The sequence below is a fragment of the Macaca fascicularis genome, chromosome 6 (genome assembly GCF_037993035.2).
Source record: "Macaca fascicularis isolate 582-1 chromosome 6, T2T-MFA8v1.1".
Classification (NCBI taxonomy): Eukaryota; Metazoa; Chordata; class Mammalia; order Primates; family Cercopithecidae; genus Macaca; species Macaca fascicularis.
In genome coordinates, this window is record NC_088380.1 from 152,871,933 (window position 1) to 152,894,977 (window position 23,045).

General features: G+C 41.9%; 1 protein-coding gene across 1 annotated transcript; it reads right to left on the reverse strand.

Annotated features, from left to right (window-relative positions):
- Window positions 1-457: 457 nt before the first annotated feature.
- PLAC8L1 (PLAC8 like 1) lies at window positions 458-22,755 on the reverse strand. The gene is made up of 4 exons (XM_015452081.4): window positions 22,494-22,755; window positions 14,879-15,015; window positions 1,597-1,733; window positions 458-714 (listed from the first exon to the last, which is right to left on the reverse strand). Exons 1-4 carry the CDS (start codon window positions 22,613-22,615, stop codon window positions 574-576), a joined length of 537 nt encoding a protein of 178 aa, XP_015307567.1. The 5' UTR covers window positions 22,616-22,755; the 3' UTR covers window positions 458-573.
- Between the last annotated feature and the right edge of the window lie 290 nt (window positions 22,756-23,045).

Below are 23,045 nucleotides of genomic sequence, written 5' to 3' on the forward strand. Positions count from 1 at the left end.
AAAATGCAAGCTTCCAAAACTCCAGCAGGAAAGGGGAGGCACAAAACTCACCCCTAGGCTGGGCGCAATGGCTCACGTCTGTAATCCCAGCACTTTGAGAGACCGAGGAGGGTGGATCACCTGAAGTCAGGAGTTCAAGTCCAGCCTGGCCAACATGTTGAAACCCCGTCTCTACTTAAAATGCAAAAATTAGCCAGGTGTGTTGGTGCATGCCTGTAATCCCAGCTACTCAGGAAGCTGAGACAGGAGAATCGCTTGAAGGCGAGATGGTGCCACTGCACTCCAGCCTGGGTGACAGAGCCAAGACTCTGTCTCAGAAAATAAACAAACAAACAAACAAGAAAACTCACCTCTAGATCTGCTTTATATGGCTGTACTGAAATAGCAAATTCAGACAAATGATAAAGTCATCAACAGGGACATGTGTAGAGAAAGAAGAACAGTAGAGACAATAGGGGGAAAATCATTAATTTTTATACCATTTCAGTAAAAGCTTAGGAAAAAGCAGTTGTTCTACTCAGAGGTTTGAAAGGAGGGTGTTGGGGAGTAAGGAAGAAGAGTTATCTCGCTCTGTCAAACCAGGGTGTCCTTAGTCATTGGGACTGCACAGATTTCATAGACTTGGGAGGTCCTCATCTTGAGTTCGCGGGCCACCTGGCAGATGGAAAAAGGCCAACAGCAGTGCACCGCCAGCCAGTCTTCACACAGCGTGCCCTAGGGCAAGACCAGAGTCTGTTCTGTTGTAGTCACACAGGCTCATTTTTCTTCCCCAGGGACCTGTACAGTATTACCTCCTGGCCCTTCAACCACGACTTCAAAGGTTCACCAACATCCTTAAGCCAATGCCCAGGGACACTAAGTTGTATAAGTGCCAAGCAGCTGAATTGCTAATCAATACCTGCGATTCAGAGCCCTGCCCTTAGGACCTCTGATATGGGCCTTTATAATTGAAACCACTGATTTCTCTATCAACTTCTTGGTTCTTTCTCTTAGGACCTAATATGTATAATTATTTCTTTCTTTGGAGGAGGTAATAAGTGCACTGGCCTAAAATTTCAGTGTAAGAAGGGACAGGAAGTAAAAAATAAGTCCCTCTCTCCAGCTGTCCCCAGCCATCCAGTTGCCTGCCTGGAAGTAATCGTTGTTACCAGTGTCTTGTAACCACTTCCAGATAAATTCTATGTCTACAGAAACATACACATATAAAGTCTTTTTAAATAGTTCCATACTTCTGTGCTTTACTTTTTTTTTTCCACTTAAAAATGTATCAGTCTGGGCCAGGCATGGTGGTTCACACCTGTAATCCCAGCACTTTGGGAGGCCAAAGGGGGCGGATCACTTGAGACTTTGAGAACAGCATGGCCAACGTGGCAAAACCCCATCTCTACTAAAATAATATGGTATTTTAATTAACTTATACTTCCTGGTAAAGAATAAAATTTTTAAATGTATTTCCTTTCTCAAAGTTTCCCACTAAGGCATGGTATGTTTCGACATCCTCACCCACCCTTTTTTTTATTTGAACAATCACAGGTTTGGAAGGCATCTAGGTTTTCATACAGATTCAGGTTCACTTATACCTTCAGACACACTTACCTGTATTTTATGTCTCTCTCTGGTGCCAATTCTCAGTGCAAAGGTGGACCCAGGTAACAACGGCCAACAAAGACACTCTCCATAATGCCTGGCGATGTCACACTCAAGACACATAGGACAGAATAGACCACAGAAACCTGTCAATAACCACATCCAAAAAAGCCAAGGTTCTCAGGTTTCTTGGAGCAACTTCACATCTCAAAGAATATTTAAAACTTTATGCCACCAGTTTAATGCTGCACTGTCTCCCTACTATCAGACACTGAGAATAAATAACCAATTCCCAAAACTCATTGTATGAAAACTGCCATAACTGAGCCACATCAAAATTGCCTTCTTTTGTTAAACCTGATACAATTCTGTTAGCATTGACTATGGTAATTGTTTTGTTCCTGTTAAGAGAAAAAGCATCAAATAATTTTTTTACAGTTGAATCATAACTATTGCTTCCATTATGTTCATCTACCTAATTTCAATATTTAAAATAAACATGGTATACTCTTGAATAACAGACATCTATTTCTATAAGTGTAATTGAAAGGTCTTTTATAGTACACTGACTCTGCCTCCTATTCTTATCAGGGCTTTATTCTATTTCTCAGACCAAGTTATTCAAATTTATGTTAGTGTCTTGGAGTCACTGACATCTGCCAGTTTCAATCTGCAAACTATTAGGGGCTTGTTTCCTTGAACATCGACCGGAAACAATGTGTCATTTATTAGTTCACTCATCTTTACTGATATTGTTTTCTACACATTCTGCATGAACCTTCCAACGCAGGGGTTCTATTCTAAATATGTTTTGGGTCACAGACCATTTTGAGAGTACAATGATAGCTATAAACTCAGTCCACAAGGGAAAAGAAAACTACACGCACATAGACATGCAAAATTGTGCATTCAATTTCACGGAGTTCATGGATTCATTGAAAATTATTAACAGACCACAGGTTAAAAACCCCTGATATACAGTTAAGATGTTATGTCATCTAGCATTGTAAAAGATGACAACTCTGATGAATGCAAATAATTAGGACTGTGAAACCTCAAAAATTCCAAGCTAACCATAATCTCTAAAAATTTTTTAAATAAACATTTTATGGAGGCGTAATTTTTATAAAAGAAAATGCACAGGCCATACGTGTTCAGTTGGATGAGCGTCAACAATCACATATACCCAAGTAACCAAACGTGTGGAACATTGCTCTCACCCCAGAGCTCCTGTGTCCCTTTCCAATCAATCCCAACCCTCCCGTTGCCCACTAGAAGCAACCATTGTTCCAATATCTATTCTTATGGATGAGTTTTGCCTCTTCTTGGACTTCACATAAATGAAATCATGTTTGCTTTTGTATCTGACTTCTTTCGTTCAACATCATGTTTTTGATGCATCTATGCTGTTGTGTGAATGTCTCTTTTTTTAGAGTTGAGTCATATTCCATTGTATCAATATTCCACAAATTGTTTCTCCATTCTCCCATTGATAAACATTTGATTATTTCATTTTTTGCTATTATTAATAAGACTGCTATGAAGACTCATCTGTAAGTGTTTACACAGGCGTATGTTTTTATTTCATTTGGGTGGATTCCTGGAAGGGAAATTGCTAGGTTATGGGGTAGATATATGTTTAACTTTACAAGAAATGACAGACAGTTCTCCAAAATATTTGCACCATTTTAGACTCCCATCAGCAATGCATGAGAGTTCTATTTTATTTATTTATTTATTTATTTATTTATTTATTTTGAGGCAGGGTGTCACTCTGTCACCCAGGCTGGGGTGCGGTGGCACGATCATGGCTCACTGCAGCCTCAGCCTCCCAGGCTCAAGCGATCCTCTCATCGTCTCATCCCAGCCTCCTGAGTAATTGGGACTACAGGCATGCACCACCACATCCAGTGTATTAGTCTGTTCTCGCATTGCTATAAAGAAATACCTGAGAATGGGTACTTTACAAAGAAAGGAGGTTTCATTGCCTTACGGTTTCTCAAGCTGTACAGGAAGTATAGCAGCTTCTGCTTCTGGGGAGGCCTCAGGAAACTTACAAACATGGCAGAAGGCTAAGGAGAAGCAGGCATGTCTTACGTGGCCAGGGAAAGAGGAAGAGAGCAAAGGCAGAGGTGCTACACACTTTTAAACAACCAGATCTCATAAGAACATACTCACTATACGGTACCAATGGGGGACGGATCCAACTGTGATTGGATCACAGGGGCAGCTTCTAAGGTTTGGCACCATCCCCCCTTGGTACCATGTAGTAATCTCAGGCCCCATCTCCAACATGGGGGATGACAATCCTATGAGATTTGGTGGGGACACAGATCCAAACCATATCACCTGGCTAACCTTTTTTCTTATTTTTTGTAGAGATGGTGGCTCCGTATGTTGCCTGAACTCCTGGGCTCAAGCAATCCTCCCATTTTGGCTTCCCAAAGTACTGGGATTACAAGCATGAACCACCACTCCTGGCCAAGAGTTCTAATTGCTCCACATCCTCACCAACATTTGCTATTGTCAGTCATTTTTATTTTAGCTACTCTAGTGAGTGTGAAGTAGTCACCATTGTCTTTTAGTGCACCAGACGCAAAGGCTCACATACCATGACACCAGCACACTGAAGAGCTTCCTGACAATGGCCTGCCTCTGGCTACCCCTTGTTCTCCCACAGTGAGCACTTCAAAGTCCCACTCCCAAATTCAGTGACAAAGAGGCAAAAAGCTAGGAATTCTGTATCGTAGACTCTCCAAGCCTCCAGGACTCTGAACTTCAACTTCGAATAGTGGATGAAGTAGCACAAGCATACAAAGGGCATGAGGGATGGGGGCAGGGAAGAAAGCAGCCTGCCTTTAAAGATCAGAACGTCTATTTCATCTATTTGGGCGTCTCAAGAGAGTCACTAAATCATCCACTGTAGACATCTCTTGGCCGAAAGCAAACTCTGAATTCTGTCTCAAATAAGACTGGGATACTTCACCCTACATTTAAAAAGTAATCTCAGGTAGATCAGCAGGTCCCACCCAGCCTGGATACTTGTATGAACAGCTTAGAGGACAGCAAATGGTCCAGTAAATTTACTGAGAGTACAGAGTACTCACACTGTATGCAACCTTGAATTAGGGGATTTTGAAATCAATGGCACATAAAAATCAATTGACTCTCACTTTATGTGTGGATTACAAAATAGTGTAAATCCCTGTAAATAAAAAAAATTAATCAAAACATGCTTAATTGTAAAGCTGGCAAACTAAGTGACTAATAAATAGTGTTTACACGATTGCCTCAGCTGCACCACTTTAACTGGCAAAGAGAAGTGCCCACCATTCTCAGTAACTATTTTGTACAGAAATTGTTTAAGTGCATTTGAACTCTTGCACCATATTTTTATGACTCATATGCTTTTTTTAAAAAAACATGCTTTTGTTTTTAGTTTTAATCTTTTTTGTCATATAATCATGTTATCTAAGTGTTCATTAGGGGATAGTACTAGATGCTGAAAGAAACATACCTCAAATTCAATTACTGTACTTTGAAGCAGAAATCAGATGTGATTTTAAAAAAACACTATGAAGGACAAATTTTTATTATATAATAGCTAATATTTATACAGAGTTCACTATGTACCAAGCCCTGTTAAAATCACTCTGCACATATTAACTCATTTAATCTTTGCAACAATCCTACAGGTACTCTTCTTATCCCCATTTTACAGATGAGGATACTGAGGCCCAGAAGATTTAAGTAATTTGTCCAAATTCACACAATTTGAAAGGCAGAGGTGAGATTTAACTCAGGTAGTCTGGTTCCAAAGTCTGAACTACTATACATATTGCCCTATGTTCTCATGTTTTATGTATGTATCTATTATGCCACAGTGGTTGTGGATTGGTGTGCTAGACAGTATCCTATCACTACTTTACATTTATTCCTGTAGGGTAGTCTTAAGTCAGGCAACTTCTTTTTTTTTGAGATGAAGTCTTCCTCTGTCGTCCAGGCTGGAGTTCAATGGCACAATCTCGGCTCACTGCAACTTCTACCTCCTGGGTTCAAGCAATTCTCCTGCCACAGTCTCCCAAGTAGCTGGGAATACAGGTGCCCGCCACCATGCCCGGCTAATTTTTTATGTTTAGTAGAGACAGGGTTTCGCCACGTTGGCCAGGCTGGTCTCAAACTCCCGACCTCAGGTGATCCGCCCACTTCAGCCTCCTGAAGTGCCGGGATTACAGGCTGAGCCACAGCGCCTGGCCTCAACTTCTTTAAGAAAGATCCTTTCATCAAGTGTTGCTACTCTGTACTGTGAGGAATGCAGTGGGATATGGACACACTGTCAGGTCACACCCCAAGAAGGGATGCACAAAATCAGGATGACGGGATCCTTTGTTCTAAAGACTCTCTAGGAAAAGACTTTGCAACACATATCACAGGCCAAGGATAAGTATCTAGAATATATAAAGAACTCTTGGCCAGACGCAGTGGTTCATGCCTGTAATTCTAACACTTTGAGAGGCCGAGGTGGGTGGATCATTTGAGGTCAGGAGTTCGAGACCAGCCTGGCCAACATGGTGAAACCCCATCCCTACGAAAAATACAAAAATTAGCCAGGCAGTAGTGGCATGCGCCTGTAATCCCAGCTACTCGGGAGGCTGAGGCAGAAGACTCCCTTGAGCTTGAGAGGTGGAGGTTGCCATGAGCCGAGATCGGGCCACTGCACTCCAGTCTGGGCAAGAGAATGAGACCCTGTCTCAAAAAAGAAAAAAAAAAAAAACCTACTTCTGCACATCACCATATAGAAGATTAAACAAAAGAAGAAAATGGGCATAGGACATGGGCAGGTAACTCACTGAAAAGCAAATACAAATGGCCAATAATGAAGGCAAAAGGTTGCTCAATGTCATTGAAAATGAATACTAAGACATCCAGAAACCACTTATTATCCATGATAATGCCAATTTTAAAAAATTTGTCAGGCCAGGGGCAGTAACTCACGCCTGTAATCCCAGCACTTTGGGTAGCCAAGGAGGGCAGATCACCTGAGGTCAGGAGTTCAAGACCAGCCTGCCCAACATGGCAAAACCCTGTCTCTACTAAAAATACAAAAAATTAGCCGGGCGTGGTGGCAGGTGCCTGTAATCCCAGCTACTCAGGAGGCTGATGCAGGAGAATTGCTTGAACCCAGGGGCGGAGGTTACAGTGAGCCGAGATCGCACCACTGCACTCCAGCCTGAGCGACAAGAACGAAACTCTGTCTCAAAAAAGAAAAAAATTGTTAATATGATATATTGTGGGGAGTCATGAAGAAATAGGTACTCCACACACAGATGGAAGTAGAAATTAGCACAGTCACTTTGGAAGGCATTTTTGCTGAATCTATGAAAATGTTACATCCTCTAGGACCCAGTGATTCCACTTATCAGTGTCCACCCTGGACCAATGCTTATACATGCTCACAAAGAGGCAGGTACAACAGGTACAAGAAAAGTCACTGCAGCATTACTTGTAACTTTAAATTTAAAACAACATGAATGTATATTAATAGACTGAAGTACAAATAAACTATAACGGTACAACAATACATACTGTGGAATACAAAAGATCAATTAAGAACCAACAGAGTGCCGGGCACGGTGGCTCACGCCTGTAATCCCAGCACTTTGGGAGGCCAAGGTGGGCGGATCACGAGGTCAGGAGATTGAGACCATCCTGGCTAACACGGTGAAACCCCATCTCTACTGAAAATGCAAAAAAATAGCCGGGCGTGGTGGTGGGCGCCTGTAGTCCCAGCTACTTGGGAGGCTGAGGCAGGAGAATGGCGTGAACCCGGGAGGCAGCGTTTGCAGTGAGCCGGGATTGTGCCACTGCACTCCAGCCTGGGCAACTGGAAAAAAAAAAAAAAGAACCAACAGAGTTAAATCTCTAAGACAAATTTTGAGTTTAAAAAAATCAAACTGCGGCCGGGCGCGGTGGCTCAAGCCTGTAATCCCAGCACTTTGGGAGGCCGAGACGGGCGGATCACGAGGTCAGGAGACCAAGACCATCCTGGCTAACACGGTGAAACCCCGTCTCTACTAAAAAATACAAAAAAACTAGCCGGGCGAGGTGGCAGGCGCCTGTAGTCCCAGCTACTCGGGAGGCTGAGGCAGGAGAATGGTGTAAACTCGGGCGGCGGAGCTTGCAGTGAGCTGAGATCCGGCCACTGCACTCCAGCTTGGGCGACAGAGCGAGACTCCGTCTCAAAAAAAAAAAAAAAAAAAAAAAAAAAATCAAACTGCATAATGATATGCACAGCAGAATACATAATACCATTTACATTATAAATATAGAGAAATATAGAGAAAAAGATCAGGAAGGAAACTCTCTAAGATTTCAACACTTTGGGAGGCCAAGGCAGGAGGATCACTTGAGGCCAGCAGTTTGAGACCAGCCTGGGAAACATAACAAGACTCCATCTCTACAAAAAAAAAAAAAAATTAAAAATTAAAAATTAGCCAGGCATAGTGGCACACACCTGTAGTCCTAGTCACTCTAGAGGTTGAGGCAAGAGGATCACTTGAACCTAGGAGTCCGAGGTTATAATGAGCTGTAATTATGCCACTGTACTCCAGCCTGGGCAACAAGCAACACCCTACCTCTATAAATAAATAAATAAAATTAAAAGAAGGGACATGCTTCCCTTTTCTGTAATGTTTCGTTTTTTGCAAGGTAAATGTATTCATTTGTTACTAGTAAAAAAGAAAAAAATTGTTTTTGTCTTTTTTTTTTAAGGAGCTCAGGTTCAAAAGGGGTAAATTTAGCTTCTTCCTCTTACACCTAAAGGCCTGGTGGTTATGTAAGCACCCGCACTATAAATGATCCAGGCCTGTTCTCTGAGATGGGCTCCACCCACATGTGTGGAATATTGCTCATTATTCATCCTTCTAACTCATAGGAAAGTGAAGAGAAAGAAAAGAAACCTACACAAAACCAGAGTGTGGAGCCCCAGAGAGTAGAAGTGGGAAAGGTGGGTGGAAATTTCAGCGAGGCACATTTCAGATCAATTATTGCAAAAGAGGCAGAACTTTCTAACAATGAGATGCTCAGAAAAGAAATGGGTCATATTCATACATTGCTGGTGGGAGTGTAAATTAGTACAACTTCCAAATGGAAAGTCATTTGGCAACATCTATCAACATTTAAAATAGCACATACTAGGCCAGGCGCGGTGGCTCAAGCCTGTAATACCAGCACTTTGGGAGGCCGAGACGGGCGGATCACGAGGTCAGGAGATCGAGACCATCCTGGCTAACACGGTGAAACCCCGTCTCTACTAAAAAATACAAAAAACTAGCCGGGCGTGGTGGCGGGCGCCTATAGTCCCAGCTACTCGGGAGGCTGAGGCAGGAGAATGGCGTAAACCCGGGAGGCGGAGCTTGCAGTGAGCTGAGATCCGGCCACTGCACTCCAGCCTGGGCGACAGAGCGAGACTCCATCTCAAAAAAAAAAAAAAAAAAAAAAAGCACATACTATTTGACCAGCAGGTTTACTCTTTAGTGGTTATCCAACAGACATACTCACACACATGCAAAATGACATCCGTGCAGTGATAGTCATATAGCATTGGTTTGAATGGCAAAGTCTGGAAACCACATAAAGGTCCATCAATGGAGATTTTCAGATAAATAAGCTATGGTACATTCATACAATGGAATCTCTGCAGGTTTTTTTTTTTTTTCCAGACAGAATCTCGCTCTGTCACCCAGGCTGGAGTGCAGTGGCACAATCTCAGCTCACTGCAACCTCCGCCTCCTGGGTTCAAGCAATTCTCCTGCCTCAGCCTCCCAGGTAGCTGGGATTACAGAAGCCCGCCACAAATCCTGGCTAATTTTTGTATTTTTAGTAGAGACAGGGTTTCACCATATTGGCCAGGTTGGTCTCAAACTCCTGACCTTGTGATCTGCCTGCCTCGGCCTCCCAAAGTGCTGGGATTACAGCACTTGGCCGAGTCACAGCGCCTAGCCGAATCTTTGCTGAATTTTAAGAAATTAGCTCCGGATATGTTGATATGGTCTGATCACCTAGATATGTTTTTTTTCTTTTATACTTCTTTCAGAAGAATGTGATGTGAGATATATTATTAAATTAAAATAAGCCAAAGGTGCTAGACAGTATGTGTTTACAGTGCTACCACTTGTATAAATTATACACACACACACACAAGCAAAACATCTAGAAGGACAGATACCAAAATATTAACAATATTTATCTCCAAGAGCTGGGATTACAGGATGCTGTTTATTTCCTTTATAGTTTTTTGCATTTTTCTTTTTTATAATGATTATATAATACTTTTATAATTAAACATCTATTTTAACTTTTTAGATTTTTATATCTGTATAAGTATATAGACTATATCTGGACTCAAGTAAAGGTATTTGACTCTGGAGAGAAAAACCAGGTGGATAGAGCGCAAGGATGGAGTACTACTTGCTTTTCATATACAAAAAAGGTAGGTACTTTTGAATTCTGCATTATGTGCATGGCAGTCTATTCAAAATAATTTTTTAAAGTGGTGAACTGGGTCCAAAGAAAATGAGCCCTCCTGCCTGGAAGTGCTCAGAAAGTCAAGGCTGTCAGGTCTTGGCATGTTGCAGAGGGGATTTAGGCAAACAGATGGGGGACCAGACAAGCTGACTCACAAGATCCCTTCTAACTCTGAGGCTCTATGAGTTTTTCAATTAAATACGACAAAGAAGCAAGTGAGAATACAAGTTAAAATTCATTTACGTGTTACTCAGCAAATATGTTTACGTGTCTCCTGTGGTCTAAGTGCTCTGCTGGGCGTCAGAGCATTGAACAAGAAAACTGTGGTCCCTGCTTTCAGGGAGTCTACAGGTTACGTGAGATGCAGTGTGAGGACACAAATCCCAGTCCAACGTCTTCTCATGACTCCTTCCTTTTCCAGAAAACCAGGGAAAATTCTGGTTTGCTTTCTTCTTCCCACCTTGGGTATCTGATAATTCCTACTACACATCAGTCTCTTTACTGCCTGGTGCTTACAATGCTCGCTACAGGGAAGCTGTTTGAGTGGCTGATTCTTTCCTATCTTTCAGGTAACAGCTTAAGTCAGCTCCTCAGAGAGGCTGTCCTTTACCCCATTCTCCTGTCATTGCCTTTCATAACACTCTGTTAAATTTCTTCATGGCATTTCTCACAACTGCAATTGTTTTGTTTACAGATTTTTGCTGTTGTTGTTTTGTTTGTTTTGTTTTGAGACAGTTTCGCTCTGTCGCCCAGGCTGGAGTGCAGTCACACAATCTTAGCTCACTGCAACCTCTGCCTCCCGGGTTCAAGAGATTCTCCTGCCTCAGCCTCCCATGTAGCTAGGATTACAGGCATGTACCACCACGCCCAGCTAATTTTGTATTTTTAGTAGAGATGGGGTTTCACCATGTTGGCTATGGTTGGTTTCGAACTCCTGACCTCAGGTAATCTGCCCGCGTTGGCCTCCCAAAGTGCTGGGATTATAGGTGGGAAGCCACCATGCCCGGCCTATAGATTTGTTTATTATCCATCTCCTCTAAGACACTGTCTCTGACCTATTCACTAATATGTCTGTATCACCCACCTTGTGCCTATACATGGGAAGAAACTCAGGAAACATGGTTGAAACATGAGCTGAATTAGGAGTTGATTACACCTTCCGCATAAACCTTCTCTGAGGCCACATCACAAACATTCCCAAAGCTGGACTGCCCAGTCTTTTACTCACAATGCCACTTAGCAGCCACTTATTTCACTTCAGTTTAATCTTCACATCTGAGCTCTCAGCTACCCTATCTTCAAAGGACACAGAGACACCCATTTGCTAATCCCAGTGCAGTGTGAATTCAGATGAAAACACAGAGGTGGGAAGAAGGAGGCACTTAAAATACGTAATTACAATAAAATGAAGAAGCAAAATGTCAAAAAGAAATGGAAATCACTGCTGTTCATAATGTACCCTTTGCTTAATGGATGACAAATTGTAGCAATAATTCTCAGCAATTGAAGGAAAAATGTCCCAGGATGGGAATCTGGCATGGAACAGTCATGAGAAGATCTCCCTTTGTTCCCAAGTCTGTCAAAACGATGTACACAGTGATTTACTCGAAATAAAACTTTGTGGACAAAACAATCCCCAGTTAAAAGTCTTTCTGAATAACGAGGGGAAGAAATCAAAGACTTGTAGCACTCACACTCCAGCAGCATCCTCAGAATTACAGTGTAGATAATGAGTGTACACAGTAATATATTACCTTTAGGTTTTCTTCTAAGACAATTAACTTTAAAACACTACGAGCAGTCACAACATGGAAGCACAACTAGGGAACAAAAATTACGACACAACATTGGAAATCACCTTGAACCCTATCCATGGCCTTTCCTTCGTGCCAATTGTAAAGAATATTGTATTTCTCCACATATCCTTTCTTCTCCCCTTCTCACTAGAATGGGCTCTCAAGTGGACAACCAGGGAATCCTCAGGAAGTGTGGTTGGTGTTCCTGAGCGTTGATGCGGGTTGAGAGCAGAGGTGAACAGTGAAGCAATGCTTGAGGCAAACAGTATGGCTGAGAAGTGAGAACTCCTTGACCAGCTTTTCTAGGTGCTCTTAGAATTATGTAGAAATCATACTGCAGCATCTTATAGAAACCTTCTGACTCATCCACTCTTTGCTCTCAACATGCTGAAGGATAATTTTTTTAAATAACAGTAATATTAATAGCTAAGATTTACTAAGGGCATTGTAATGATATTTTTTTGAATTTTCCTGGTAGCTGCACCCCAATAGTAAATTTAGGAAATTATCCCTTCCCTATTGTGAACCATTTGGTAGGACTATCATTCAGAGAACCCTGGCCTGGTCAAGAAGTAGGCACATGATCCAAGCTGAGCAAATTGAGCTGCTTCCACTGAAACATCAATTCTCAGATGGGGATGACACAAAGATAAAAACATTTAAAGCTGATCGGACTGTCAGCTAGCACCTGATAACAATGCGTCTTGTCCCTTTCTGGGCTTGGCTTTTAGCTGGCTCATTGATTCTATGAGCTATCCTATGGCCTTCTAATGAAATTCGATGTTGGCTTATATGTTCGTTTCCTAGGGCTGCCGTAGCAAAATACCACAAACCGGTTGGCTTAAAACAACAGGAATTATTCTCTCATGGGAGAATTCTGGAGGTTAGAGGTGTGGAACCAAAGTGTTGGCAGAGTTCGCTCCTTTTGGGGTGTCCGAGGGAAAATCTGTTCCCTGTCTCTTTCCTGGCTTCTGGGGGTTGCTGGCAATTGCTGGAGCTCTTTGGCTTGCAGATGTGTCACTCCAGTCTCTGCCTCTGTCTTCACATGGCCTTCTCCTTTGTGTGTCTGTGTCCAAATCTCTCTCTTCTTATAAATAAGGATTGACTTTAATTCAACTACATTGTAAACACTCTATTTCCAAATAAAGTCACATTCAGAGGTTCCAAGTGAACATGGATTTCAAGGTGACACTACTCAACCTAGTACAGCTTGCAACCCTAAATCCCTAACTGATCCAGTTACGCCTCAAACCAGTGTTAAGAGTGGGTTCTATACATGATCTGTTTTCATCTTTACAGTAACCCTTGAGGTAGGCACCTTTATTATCTTCATTTTAGAGGTGGAAAAATGAAGACCCAAAGGACTTGTTCAAAGTTACATGGCCAGTAAGAGCCAGAGTTAGGATTCAAGGTGTATATATGATACGAAGCTGTTCTCCTAACCACTACACCACAGTCCAGGCTTTGCCCTAGTTACAAGTGCACTGAAGTTCCCCCAACCGCCAACCATAATCTATGAAAGAAAATGGTCCACTTATTACTCTGGGACCAGATCTGCACATTTGTGCATGGCTACTCTATGCTCTCTGTACCTTAGTACTGGGTGACTACCAAAGTCATGAAAAGAGCAGAGAATCAGGAAGAATTCTGAGAGAACCAGAGAACAGCTTCCATAATTGTCTGGTCAGAAATCCTATGGGTAGCAGTGACAGGAAGAGACTTGCCAAGCTGTGGGTCACAGGGAAGATTCAGCTGAATGAGTACTTACTCAGAGTTCTCTGGTTGGTATGTCCTGTGAGGCTTTAGTACAAATTCAGATCTTCCCAGAAGGCTGCTATATCCTTCAAAAATATTTTACCCAGGGTCTGTTGGATTTTGAACTTAAGAGACTGACCCTCAGCCATCACACACACCCTCCCTCCTCCCAGAGAGAAGCTGTGATCCAATTGCTCCCTAGGGCAAGACCATCAGGTCCTGGAAGGGGATCCTGACATGTGGTACCAAAGATGGGTCAGAATGTCCTAAGGTAAAAATAGAATTGATGAGCTTTGAACTCTAAGCCCAGGGGGGACTCATGTAGCCAAAAGACAGTGTTATTTGCCCCTCTTTAGAGCTGAAAAGTGTCTAACCAGTGTCTGAAAGGATTTCAGTCAAGGAAGGGAGTTTCTTTTTGTGATTGTTCTTGTTGATATGAGTACTACGTATTCTTCCAAGACAACTGAAAAAAGAAAAGCAAAAAGGAAATAAACATTATCCATTAACCTACCATCTGGAGACATCTGCTATAAATATTTGTATTTGTATTCTTCCAGACATTTAAAAAATGTTTTCCTCTCTCCAAAAAAAATGGCATCTACTGTGCACAGGTTTGCAATGTGTTTCTTTAACTTAAAAATGTATCCAAATCATCTTTTCATCTCATTAAATATTATTCTACAATATGACTTTTCGTGGCTGTATAATAATTCATTGTGTGGATTCCTCTTGTCGGACATTTAAGTTGTTCCAGGTTTCTGCTGTAATAACTAATGCTGCAAAATTTAATGTTCCTGCTAAATCTTTGCACATGATTTATTTCCTTAGACTCCTAAAAATGTAATTACTGGGTCAAAAGCTGTGCAACAGCTGAAGTTCTTTCTATATGGATTGCTAAACCATCCCCCAGAAGAGTTGTAGCAATTTACACTCCCACCAGCACTGGATAAGAAAGCTCATTTTATGCACTTTGCCAACAGTGGAGTCTGTCATTTAGAAATCTTTGAAGGCACCACTTATTCTATAAAAGCATCCATATCTCTGAAAAGCAAGATTTTTCCAGACAAGGAGTACATTTGAGTCACTGAACGATTAGTCCAGTTATTCTGAAACCATTTAATTTCTTTCCTTGTGCCTGCTGTAGCTTTTCCACTCACTGATGTCTTGGAAAAGAAAATAGTAAGGAGGAACTTAAATGAGGAGGAAAAACGTACAAATTCTCCTATCTCTGCAGACACTGAAGAGACCGGTGCTCCAGCCCCCGCCAGTCTGGACAATTGCTGTGATTGTCGTCCTGCCACTGGCTCCCCGAACAGGCTGCTTCACCACAGCACTGGCTGGTACATGGGCCCTGGAGAGTCAAGGATGATGATTAACTTGGAAACAAAGGTGTTTCAGAACAATAACCATTAAGCCAAGTCAGAACCATAAAGAAGAGATAGGGACCCAATGATGCCAAGAGGCTCATAATTCATAGCCCAGATAGACCCTGCCATCTCCCTCCCTTCTCCTCCTCCATCACACCTTCTCTTCTGGCTTTTTGCCTCATCTCTATTAATAGAATTATTGTTCTAAATCCTGACATGCAAATTCAAGCTCAATGTCCAGTCTACTTCCTCAGTGTTTCAAATAGTTAAATTCACAAATGTGGAATCGAGGCCTCAGTTCAAATCCCAGCATTCCTGGAGGCTTGACCTTGGTTAAGCAACTTTACCTCTCTGCTTTCCATTGATTCTGATGAAAAAACCACCTCATGAGATTATTGTGTCTATTGAAGGACATCTGATTCATTTACTGTGCCCAGGGGATGTGTGACAAAGTAACTCTGAGTGAGCTGCATCTCAAGGATTTTTAACCTTTCCTGAAGGGATACTGAGAAGGAACTGAACTGAATGGGCAGACTGAAACCTGGACTAGGCTGTTGAAGTTGACATGGGTATCATTTAAGTGAATAACCCAGACTTCAGAATATGTCTTGATAACAAATTACTGTATGATTGACCTAGTGGTACCACAAAGTATACTTTGGGTTGATTTTCCCAGAAAGGAATGAATATTCCTATTGTCAATCATTCTGAATTAGAAAATGAAAACCTGGTGGCTGGGCTTCAAAAGTGAGGTAAGGAAAAACTTCTCTTTCTGGGGCTGAAAATCAGTTTTGCCTGAACTTCAACCAAGGGCATGTCTGGAGTGATTTCCATAGTGAAGGGTAAATTGCACCTGGCCTCATAGAAGGGGTGGGTAAAGAGTGGGGTAGAAGGGCCCTAGAATGTCTGAGCCTGTGCAGTGTGGTAATTATTCTGCTTTGTGCTTCTCTTTCGGCAAACCTCATTAAGAGTTTGCACCTGATTTCTGATGTGCTAAGAAGAATTAAAGAAAGAGACTGCCTCATAGTTGAGACAAAATAAGAGATAGCAGCATTTCTTCCTATAACAGTTGTTGCAGTAGGGTGCGATGGCTTATGCCTGTAATTCCAGCACTTTGGTAGCCAGAGGCGGGCGGATCACAAGGTCAGAAGTTCAAGACCACCTGGCCAACATGGTGAAACCCCATCTCTACTAAAAATACAAAAATTAGCCGGGCATGGTGGTGTGCACTTGAAATCCCAGCTACTCAGGAGGCTGAGGCAGGAGAATTTCGTGAACCCAGGAAGCGGAGGTTGCAGTGAGCTGAGATCGCGCCACTGCACCCCAGCCTGGGCGACAGAGCAAGACTCCGTCTCAAAAAAAAAAAAAACAGTTGTTGCAGTAATAGTCACCAAAGTTCAGCACCTGGGACACATGGCCTGGAGGCCAAAGCAGAATTCAAGCTCAATGTCCAGTCTACTTCCTCAGTGTTTCAAATAGTTAAATTCACAAATGTGGAATCGAGGCCTCAGTTCAAATCCCAGCATTCCTGGAGGCTTGACCTTGGTTAAGCAACTTTACCTCTCTGCTTTCCATTGATTCTGATGAAAAAACTACCTCATGAGATTATTGTGTCTATTGAAGGACATCTGATTCATTTACTGTGCCCAGGGGATGTGTGACAAAGTAACTCTGAGTGAGCTGCATCTCAAGGATTTTTAACCTTTCCTGAAGGGATACTGAGAAGGAACTGAACTGAATGGGCAGACTGAAACCTGGACTAGGCTGTTGAAGTTGACATGGGTATCATTTAAGTGAATAACCCAGACTTCAGAATATGTCTTGATAACAAATTACTGTATGATTGACCTAGTGGTACCACAAAGTATACTTTGGGTTGATTTTCCCAGAAAGGAATGAATATTCCTATTGTCAATCATTCTGAATTAGAAAATGAAAACCTGGTGGCTGGGCTTCAAAAGTGAGGTAAGGAAAAACTTCTCTTTCTGGGGCTGAAAATCAGTTTTGCCTGAACTTCAACCAAGGGCATGTCTGGAGTGATTTCCATAGTGAAGGGTAAATTGCACCTGGCCTCATAGAAGGGGTGGGTAAAGAGTGGGGTAGAAGGGCCCTAGAATGTCTGAGCCTGTGCAGTGTGGTAATTATTCTGCTTTGTGCTTCTCTTTCGGCAAACCTCATTAAGAGTTTGCACCTGATTTCTGATGTGCTAAGAAGAATTAAAGAAAGAGACTGCCTCATAGTTGAGACAAAATAAGAGATAGCAGCATTTCTTCCTATAACAGTTGTTGCAGTAGGGTGCGATGGCTTATGCCTGTAATTCCAGCACTTTGGTAGCCAGAGGCGGGCGGATCACAAGGTCAGAAGTTCAAGACCACCTGGCCAACATGGTGAAACCCCATCTCTACTAAAAATACAAAAATTAGCCGGGCATGGTGGTGTGCACTTGAAATCCCAGCTACTCAGGAGGCTGAGGCAGGAGAATTTCGTGAACCCAGGAAGCGGAGGTTGCAGTGAGCTGAGATCGCGCCACTGCACCCCAGCCTGGGCGACAGAGCAAGACTCCGTCTCAAAAAAAAAAAAAACAGTTGTTGCAGTAATAGTCACCAAAGTTCAGCACCTGGGACACATGGCCTGGAGGCCAAAGCAGAATTCAAGCTCAATGTCCAGTCTACTTCCTCAGTGTTTCAAATAGTTAAATTCACAAATGTGGAATCGAGGCCTCAGTTCAAATCCCAGCATTCCTGGAGGCTTGACCTTGGTTAAGCAACTTTACCTCTCTGCTTTCCATTGATTCTGATGAAAAAACTACCTCATGAGATTATTGTGTCTATTGAAGGACATCATTTACTGTGCCCAGGGGATGTGTGACAAAGTAACTCTGAGTGAGCTGCATCTCAAGGATTTTTAACCTTTCCTGAAGGGATACTGAGAAGGAACTGAACTGAATGGGCAGTTCCTAACTACCCTTAAGGCAACATCCTGGAGGCATCTTGGAAACAGCTGTGGAGCCCATTACCTCAGATTTCTGGCAATATAGCCAATGGAATTTCATGGTATTATAGTATAAGTTACACTGTGGATCTTATTAAGATCCACATCTCTTTTTCATCCCATCAATACTGATCATGCCCACACCTTCCCAAAGATGACAGCACATTAGCTTGTTAAAAAAAAGAAATTCCCAAGCCTTCCCTCAGACCAACTGCACAGATTTCCAAGAATTAGGTACAGAAATCAATATAAAACAAGGCTTTCAGGTAATTTTTAAGCATTCATGCCATTCTGAAACCTGATACCAGTAGATTTGGACACTAGTAATGGTGACTGCAGTGGTCTCCCACTAGCTAGGTGGTGATGTCAATGCAAGAGAGATGGCAAAAGTAAAAAAAAAAAAAAAGAATAAGAGAATACGACGTAGGGATGTTTGGAACATATTCAGTCTAAATGTCAGTGAGAATCAAGACAATACTTAACAAAGGCCTGGAAATGATGTACCAGAGCATGGAAGAGAGGTTAGGTTGGAAGTGACCTGTCTGGAAGTGTGAAGTGGAACTATGAAATACCCCCAGCCCTTTTATCCATTAGGCATTGTAGACAGTTCTCATGGTCTGACGAGCTTTTCAAGAAACTACTGTGGAAAAAAAAAATAGCTTCAAAATATAAAAACTGCAAATAAATTAATGCTCAATTAAACACAAAAACCTAGCATTATGTCAATTTTATTAATTGCCAAATTTCGAATATACAAATATTTAACATTTTGAAAACAATTTATAACTTCTCATTTCGCAAAAATTCCCAAATATGAATGGTTGCAAAGAAGCAGCAACTAGTCATAAATAAATGAGTTATTCATAGTCAAACAATCTCAAAAACAAAATTATAAAAATTCTTTCAAGTATTGTACAGAAAAAAATATATATATGTGGATATAACAAATGTATGAGTACATTTTAATATGTTTGTTATGATGTAAGTTAGGGCCCATTTCTGCAGACTGCATTGCATTCCCCAAAATGCACGTATGTTGAAGTTCTAGCCCCCAGTGTGAATGTATTTGGAAACACGGCACTTAGGAAGTAATGAAAGTTAAGGGAAGCTGTAGGGGTGAGATCCTGATTCAGTAAGTTTGGTGGCCTTAGGCCAGGCACAGTGGCTCACGCCTATAATCCCAGCACTTTGGGAGGCTAAGGCAGGTGGATTGCTTGAGCTCAGGAGCTCGAGACCAGCCTGAGCAACATGGTGAAACCCTATCTCTACTAAAAATACAAAAAGTTAGCCAGGCATGGTGGCATGCACCTGTGGTCCCAGCTACTTGGGAGGCTGAGGTAGGAGGATTTCTTGACCCTGAGAGGAAGAGGGTGCAATGAGCCGAGATTGCACCACTGCATTCCAGTCTAAGCAACAGAGCAAGACCCGGTCTCAAAAAAAAAAAGAAAAAAAAAAAAGGTGGCCTTAAGAGAGATTGCTGTCTCTTTACATGCATGTACAGAGGAAAGGCCACATCAGCACACTGCAAACCAGGAAGAAAGTCCTCACCAGAGTTCAGTTGTGCTGGCACTCTAATCTCAGACTTCCATTCTCCAGAACTGTGAGAAAATTATTTCTTTTGTTTAAGCCACACAGCCTATGGTATTTTGCTACCTCAACCGAAATAGACTAAGACATCTATGCTGATTTGAATTGGCCCTGAAGAAACTACTTTTATATGTCTTATTTCTTCTCCCTCCATATGGCTCCCTGAGGTTGGGGGCATATGCTGTTCCTCCCTGTATACCCAGTATCCCGCACACTACCCGAAACCTCATGGGTACATGGTAAGTATTTGTTGAATTGGACCAAATAGATTCGCTTGTCTCTTCTGTTATATTTGAGTCCTCCTCAAGGCTAGCTACAAATTTATGTGAACTTTACTGTGTTTCATTCTCTAGTAAAGCCACAGGTCTTGGGCATGAATTGATGAAATACAAGCAGAACGTAGCCTAAAATTTAGCTTTCTGCATGCCTCCACACAAAGGCATTTACCTTTCAATGTGATGGCCACAAGTTGGTGCTTCCATCATTGGGCTAAGAGCTTCAATCATCTTTTAGTAGAGGGATTTCTTAGGGCTAAATGCATGGATTAGGAATGAACCATTTATAGCTTGCAGCCTTAGAATAGAATTTTTGCTTCTAACTCAGTATTATATGTGTGACACCATTTATTATAGCAAGGAAGACTGTGTTCTATCCATTCCAAATCAAATAACTAAGAGGATAGCTTTTCCTTAGTGGAAAAAAAAAAATGGTTTTTTTTCTGTGTTTACCTTTTGTGTGTGTGTGTGTGTGTGTGTGTGTGTGTTCTTTCTGAAACAGGGTCTTGCTCTGTCACCCAGGCTGGAGTTCAGTGGCATGATTATGGCTCTCTGCAACCTCGAACTCCTGGGCTCAAGAGATCTTCCTGCCTCAGCCTCTCAACTAGCTGGGACCACAGGCACATGCCACCATCCCCAGCTAATTTTTTTAATGTTTTGTAGAGATGAGGGTCTTGCTTTATTGTCTAGGCTGTTTGTCTAATTTTGAACTCAAGGATAAATATATTATTTATTTCCTTAATACCGAGTCTTCGGTTTTTTTTATATTAAAATGTTTGAATTGACATACATTGGCTAAGACATTTCAGTTCAAAATGATTGCTCACGTGTTGTAATTAAAATAACAACCATAGCTACCTTTCACTGAGTATCTTCCATGTACCAGGAACTCAGTAGTTCATTAAGAACTGAAAGATTATTCAGGGGCTGCTACAGGTATCAGACTCAAGTAGTTTTTGTAGCTTCCTAGACAGATTTTCTATATTCTATACTCAGGGAATCTTATGCTACCATGAAGAACAGGAATGAGTATGCAAACAGTGGATGAAGCTTCTGGCCACAAAGCTCTGCTAAACCAGAGAAGATGCTCATTTACCTATCAAATTTCACAAGTTCTTCATCTAGTAGAAAGAGCAAAGATTTTAATTTCAGACACAAAAAAGTTCAAATAGTTACATTCTAGTTGTTTGATCTTAGAAAACACAACTGTCACAACCCTCAGCTCTGGTCTCCTCCTCCATAAAATTTGATTTAAAATATCCTAGCTCCTCAGTTGCCAGAGTATTAGACAAGATCATGTACCTGACACATAGTAGGCATGAAGTTGATGGCCACTGTTATTATTCTAACTTCAGGATCTTGTGTATGCTCTAGGGCACTCTGTATACTTTTCTCAGAAACAAAGGAAGGAGAAAGGAAAGCTGGACCAGGTTTTCAGTTGTCATATGTGCTACCCAAATGCCTTAAGATTCAGAGTGATGGCCAGGCATGGTGGTGCACACCTAAAATCCCAGCTACAAGGGAGACTGAGGTGAGAGGATTGCTTAAACCCACGAGCAAGATCCATCTCTTTTTTCTTTTTCTGAGACAGTGTTTCACTCTTTCGCCCAGGCTGGAGTGCCATGGTGCAATCTCGGCTCACGGCAATCTCCACCTCGGGGGTTCAATCGATTCCCCTGCCTCAGCCTCCCTAGTAGCTGGGATTACAGGCATGCACCACCACACCAGCTAATTTTGTATTTTTAGTAAAGACGGGGTTTCACCATGTTGGCCAGGCTGGTCTCAAACTCCTGATCTCAGGTGATCTGCCCACCTCGGCCTCCCAAAGTGCTAAGATTACAGGTTATGAGCCACTGCACCTGGCCTCAGACCCCATCTCTTAAAAAAAAAAAAAAAAAATTCAGTCAGGGTAACCAATCATTCCAGTTGGCCCAGGACCAAGGGTTTTCCCAGGATAGGGAACTTTTAGTGCTAAAACCAGTACAGTTCCAGGCAAACCAAGACGGTTGGTGACCCTAACCCTCAGAAGCTGAGGGAGGCTTTAACTCAGGAGGTAGAAGGCTAACTCCTGCTAAAGTTTGATAGATGAGATACATACTTTTCCCCCTTTTTGACTTCACTCAATTCCTCTTCCTCTTCTAGCACAAGCCCTACCACCTCTCCCACATGCCTGGTCCTTCAGCCTTGATGTTTCATGTCACTCTTCCGTAATCACACCTGGAAGTACTGAGAAATCATTTTGCCTTGCACCTAGGCCTCCTTGAATATTTCCAATTCAGCTGAAGCCAAAACCCTTGAGTTTTTATTTCAAACGGGTAGATATGATTGGCAGTCTCTAAAAATAAAGTTCTGCTTGGTCAGGGTTCCACATTTTAAGTTAAGAATAAATAAATACCATTTCACCCAAGCCAGCCCTTTTCTTGTCACCAGCCAAGAAAGGCCAGAAGGAACAAATCAGGTGCCCTTTTTCAAGTTTACATGGAGAAAAGATATCAACCACTTTCTTCCCAAGCCCAGTTTTCTTTTCCCTGGCTCCTTGTAAGCAGAGGTTGATTTGATAGACCAACTAAAGAGCAAAAGCTAGGGGAAAAATTCATCCTATTCCCTACCTCAAGCTGGAAATAAAATATTGTTCATCTTCAGATGACATACATGACAACAGAGGTGAGTGTATATTGAGTAAGGAAAGATCCTCAGGAGACTTGAAGAAGTTACTTCCAAACCAATTCATAGTGAGAAGTGTTTTCTTGTCACTTGGGCTATCCTTTTTCCCTTCGGCAATAAGCTGGTTTCTAAACTTAGGATTAGTCCAAAGTGAAACATCTCTTGAAAGAATGTTCCCTTAATATTCTGGAACCTGAGGTCATAGCAGTGTAACTGACAGACATCTTTTTTCTTAAAAGACAGGTATACACCTAACTGTGGACACATTCATCTTACTAATCTATAGGGAGATACTGCTGGATTATAGAGTAAGTAGAAAAAGAAAAAGACTTATCTTTGGTGGAAAACTCTTTAAGAGATGCCTCTAGTAAACATTTATCTAGCTAAGTGCCACTTGACTGTTCCTTGGAAGATTCCAAAGGCTGCAGATTTCTGCCATGCCATGTGACTGAGAAGCAGCAGGGACCTCTCTTCATCCCCAGAACTGCTGGTCCAAT

Excerpts from the sequence above, each read along its gene's own strand:
- PLAC8L1 (XM_015452081.4), bottom strand. The coding sequence starts at position 22,615 with ATGAATTGGTTTGGAAGTAACTTCTTCAAGTCTCCTGAGGATCTTTCC. Across the intron at positions 15,016-22,493 it reads TATTTTATTTCCAGCTTGAG|GGCCCATGTACCAGCCAGTG; the intron begins GTAGGGAATAGG and ends TTGACTCTCCAG. Across the intron at positions 1,734-14,878 it reads CTGCAGAGATAGGAGAATTT|GTTTCTGTGGTCTATTCTGT; the intron begins GTACGTTTTTCC and ends GGTTATTGACAG.